General features: G+C 48.6%; 1 protein-coding gene across 1 annotated transcript in view; it reads left to right on the forward strand.

Moving 5' to 3' along the window:
• Positions 1 to 5,000, forward strand: part of lama1 (laminin, alpha 1) — a 43,730-nt gene that overhangs the window by 9,972 nt on the left and 28,758 nt on the right. The window contains exons 7-15 of the mRNA XM_030079883.1: positions 271 to 360; positions 745 to 862; positions 1,460 to 1,638; positions 2,235 to 2,334; positions 2,469 to 2,626; positions 3,316 to 3,456; positions 3,691 to 3,855; positions 4,089 to 4,190; positions 4,543 to 4,757. Coding sequence (XP_029935743.1) covers positions 271 to 360; positions 745 to 862; positions 1,460 to 1,638; positions 2,235 to 2,334; positions 2,469 to 2,626; positions 3,316 to 3,456; positions 3,691 to 3,855; positions 4,089 to 4,190; positions 4,543 to 4,757 — 1,268 coding nt within the window. The remainder of the gene's footprint in view (positions 1 to 270; positions 361 to 744; positions 863 to 1,459; positions 1,639 to 2,234; positions 2,335 to 2,468; positions 2,627 to 3,315; positions 3,457 to 3,690; positions 3,856 to 4,088; positions 4,191 to 4,542; positions 4,758 to 5,000) is intronic.

The raw sequence follows: 5,000 nt of genomic DNA on the forward strand, positions 1-5,000 counted from the left end.
AAAATTCCAATTTCACTGTTTTTTTTCTGTTTTATTAAATGTGTCAGTTTTTATTCATTATGAGTCTGATTTCATGATGATTCCTGATTCATGTTTTAATGAATTTAATAATCTTTAATACTTTCTGTTGCTTTTCTTATTGCATCATTAAGTTACTTTATTATTAATCATTTTAATTCTTCATAGTTATTTTAATTATTAATTATTATTGATGTTGGTCTGTGTGTGTGTGTGTGTGTGTGTGTGTGATTGTGTGTGTGTGTGCTTCAGTATTACTACTCCATTAAAGACATCTCGGTGGGGGGGATGTGTATCTGCTACGGCCACGCAGAGAGCTGCCCCTGGGACCCCGTTACCAAGGTAACACACACACACACACTCACATACACACTGCACACACACTCACACACTCACATACACACTGCACACACACCCTCAGCGCAGTGTCAGAATGGTACGACCCAACAGCCATTTGTCCAGTTGAGTGGCCCTGCTTTTCAATGTGAAAGGACACACACACACACACACACACACACACACACACAAACACACACACACACTCACACACTCACACACACACAAACACTCACACACACACTCTGCTGTTGTTTACAGCCAAAATGTGGAAGTGATGAGGAAAACTTTTCATTAGACTTCAGTGTGTGTGTGTGTGTGTGTGTGTGTGTGTGTGTGTTTGTGTGTGTGTGTGTGTGTGTGTGTGTGTGTGACTCTCTGTCTCAACAGAAACTGCAGTGTGTGTGTGAGCACCACACATGTGGCGAGAGCTGTAATGAGTGTTGCCCCGGTTACCACCAGCAGCCATGGCAACCAGGGACCGTCTCCGAGGGAAACACGTGTGAGAGTAAGACAGGCACTGTGTGTGTGTGTGTGTGTGTGTGTGTGTGTGTGTGTGTGTGTGTGTGTGTGTGGCGCTGCGTCCCGCAGGAGGTCAGGTGACGGGACGTCCAGGAGACAGGACGCTCTGAGCCCTGATCATGTGACTCGGACACGCAATAAAGGCGGGAAAGTTTCTGACGGCGAGGGCCTCAGAGGCTGAGGGGGCGTGGCCAAACGTCTGGGAGGAGCTAACAGGCTGACCACGCCCAACTGTCCAGGCCGTTTAGCAAAGCTTTCTCAAAATCAGACGTACTGATAAAAAAACAAACAAACAAACAGAGAAGCCCCGCCCCCTCCCTGTCGCCCACCCAGGTGCATCACCTGTCACCTCGGTGCCCGGTGTAAACAAACCCAAAGTAAACAAATACACAAAACGAATTCTGTAAACGAAACATGAAAAACAAAAACAACAAAACATAAAATAAACAAATAAACAAAAGAAAAGACTGAATCACAACCTGACCTGCAGCCGACCAATCACAACGCAGCTGTGCATTAACCCTGTGCCTGTCTGTCTCTCTGGCCACCTGCCTGTCTGTCTCTCTGCCTGTCTGTCTCTCAGAGTGTAACTGTCACAACAAAGCGTCAGATTGTTACTACAACCAGACGGTGGCTGATCTGAGGCTGAGTGTAGATTCCAGCGGCGTCCAGCAGGGCGGCGGCGTCTGCATCTCCTGCAGCCAGAACACAGCCGGGGTCAACTGTGAGACCTGCACCGACGGATACTACAGACCCCACCAGGTACTGCAGTACTACTGCTAACACTACTACAGACCCCACCAGGTACTGCAGTACTACTGCTAACACTACTACAGACCCCACCAGGTACTGCAGTACTACTGCTAACACTACTACAGACCCCACCAGGTACTGCAGCTCTACTGCTAACACTACTACAGACCCCACCAGGTACTGCAGTACTACTGCTAACACTACCACAGGCCCCACCAGGTACTGCAGTACTACTGCTAACACTACTACAGGCCCCACCAGGTACTGCAGTACTACTGCTAACACTACTACAGGCCCCCGCAGGTACTGCAGTACTACTGCTAACACTACCACAGGCCCCACCAGGTACTGCAGTACTACTGCTAACACTACTACAGACCAGATTTTTCATAGTTCTGTATTTCATTAGTTTTGATTTTTGTTTTGAGCTCAGTTTAGTGTCTGAGAGAGATTAAAGTGTTTGAGGAAAAAAATGTGCATTAGAAATATATATATATATATATATATATATATATATATATATATATATATGAAATAATGAATTAATGTCTGTGTGTGTGTGTGTGTGTGTGTGTGTGTGTGTGTGTGTGTGTGTGTGTGTGCAGGTGTCTCCCTACGCTGACTCTCCCTGTGTGGACTGTCTGTGTGACCTGAGAGGAGCTGAGTCAGCAGTTTGTATCAGAGACGAGAAACACGCCCGGCCAGGTGAGAGCAGCTGCTTACAGGTGTTATTATCATACAGTTACATGTTATCCATGGTTTGTTTTATTTGATTTACTTACTGTGTGTGTGTGTGTGTGTGTGTGTGTGTGTGTGTGTGTGTGTGTGTGTGTGTGCAGGCCTGTCTGCTGGGCAGTGTGTGTGTAAGCAGGGCTTTGCGGGGCAGCGCTGTGATCGCTGTGCGTTTGGATACAGAGACTTCCCCCTGTGTTCCCGCTGTGAGTGTCACCTGGCCGGCAGCACCAACACCGACCCCTGCGACGACTGCACCTGCAAGGTACCGCATCACGTGTGTGTGTGTGTGTGTGTGTGTGTGTGTGTGTGTGTGTGTGTGTGTGTGTGTGCTGAGACTCTTGTGGATTCAATGAGCCACATTTGATTCCTGTGTGATGATGTTGGCCCCCATAGCAGCCATTTCACTGCAGGCAGAGACTTTTGTCACACTGGACGTCGCTGGAGAAAATGACCTCTAGTGACCTCTAGGAGAATCACAGCCTCATCAAACTTTACAGACACAAACTAGAGAGCGAGGCCGTTCAGAGGAGCTCTGCTGCTCCAGCTGGACTGACAGTGAGGGACACTTTCTGACACGTTTCATACAGAAATGTCCAAAGTTTTTGACTCCAGATCCCAGCCTGAGTGTTTCTGTGGTGTTCCTCGGGGTCTCGGTGTCCTGATGTGGCGTTTTGGAGGATTTTAACCATTTTTATTAATTCTCCAGTGAACAAAAACGGTTACATTTGCACCAGTTCTGTGTCTGATACCCTCCACAGAAACACCAAATCACCAGAGCAGTGTGTTCATCAGAGCTGTGAGCAGAGGGACTCAGCATCTTTAAACCTCAGGCTCCAGCTTTCAGATGAGGTTTACTGTGTCTGCTTGGCTTCTGCTGTGACCTTTGACCCCTCAGTGTGAGGGTGTGGCCTGTGGTGAGGGTTAACTGTGTGTGTGTGTGTGTGTGTGCAGCTGCGGGTCATGGGAGCGAACTGCGACCTCTGCCAGCCCGGCTTCTACAACCTGCAGGCCGCCGACCCGCTCGGCTGCAGCGACTGCTTCTGCTTCGGAGTGTCCGACGTGTGCGAGAGCTCTGATTGGTCCAGAGCACAGGTGACAGACACGCACACACACACACACACACACACACACGCACACACACACACACACACACACACACACACACACACTCACACACACACCAGCTTGTACACAGAAGCGATCAGGACTAACATTTTTGTCTGTGGTATATTTTGACTTCAAATCCATTTTTGTCTGTCTGTCTCTCTGCCTGTCTGTCTGTCTGTCTGTCTGCCTGTCTGTCTGTCTGCCTGTTGTTTCCTCCAGTTGGTTCACACGGACGCTTGGCTCCGCCCCTCCCAGTCTCTCTCTGTCTACAGTGCTCCCGTTGTCCATGGCAACGACCTCCTGACCCCTGGCAATGCCTCCTCTGGCCACGCCCACCGCCACGTGATGTCATGGGCGGCACCGGACAGTTTCCTCGGCAACAAGGTGGGCTCAGACAGACAGGAGCGGGTCTACACACCAAGCCCTCTGCTGCCTGTCTCTCTCTCTCTCTCTCTCTCCCTGGCCTGTCTCTCTCTCTCTTTCCCCGGCCTGTCCTGTCTCTCTCTCTCCCTGGCCTGTCCTGTCTCTCTCTCAGCTGTGACAAATATGATCAAATTAATTAAAGAGAAATGCAAATCTACCTGTCTGTCTCTCTGCCTGCCTGTCTCTCTGTCTAGCTGGCGTCCTTCGGGGGCTTTCTGAACTACTCAGTGGTTTATGACGTCCCATTGGACAACGAGGATCACTCTCTCCCCGCCCACTCTGACATCATCATCGAGGTGAGAGTACGACCAGGAAGTGACATCACTACCTGTGCTGCAGGTGCGACAGGTCTGATGCGTGTTGCTGCTCTGAGCCGAGGAAGCTGCACTTTCTGTTTGTTTGTTTTTGTTTAAAAAAAAAAAAAAAAAACACGACATAACTTATTAACTTGTAATAAAAAAAATATTAGAAAATCTTACAAAATAGGAGGAAGTTGAAAGAATGCAGAAAGCCAAACTTTTTTCAAAATAAAAGCACATTTTGCTGAGGAGTGATGTCGGAGGTGCAGCTCGAGGTTTGTAAAGGAGCTTCAGGTCAGTTTGTTCTCTGGACTGAATGGATTTAACAGCCGGGTGTCTCCGTCTCCAGGGTAACGGGAGGACTCTTCGCCACGCCCCCCCGGTCCTCCTCTTCCTCTCGCCGCTCGCCGAGAGCTCGGTTGCTATGGTGATGGTCCCGCAGGGCTTCGTGGACGTGCACACGGGCGTGCACGTGACCCGGGACGACCTGCTGACGGTCCTGGCTGACGTGGCGTCGCTGAGGGTCCGAGTTCACCTCAACGCCTCCGCCGACGGGCCCCTACGGTGAGGACAGTAATCTGATTACATCTAACTAAAGTAATCTGATTACATCTTACTAAAGTAATCTGATTACATTTAACTAAAGAAAATGTTCTAACAACAGCTATCAAAATGACAGCAATCTGAATACTTTTAAAGAGATTAAACTAATCTGATTAGATCTAATGCAAACAGTAATCTGATTGGATCTAATGCGAATACAGTAATCTGATTAGATCTAATGAGATTACAGTAATCTGATTAGAT

Source organism: Myripristis murdjan, chromosome 20 (assembly GCF_902150065.1).
Source record: "Myripristis murdjan chromosome 20, fMyrMur1.1, whole genome shotgun sequence".
Classification (NCBI taxonomy): domain Eukaryota; kingdom Metazoa; phylum Chordata; class Actinopteri; order Holocentriformes; family Holocentridae; genus Myripristis; species Myripristis murdjan.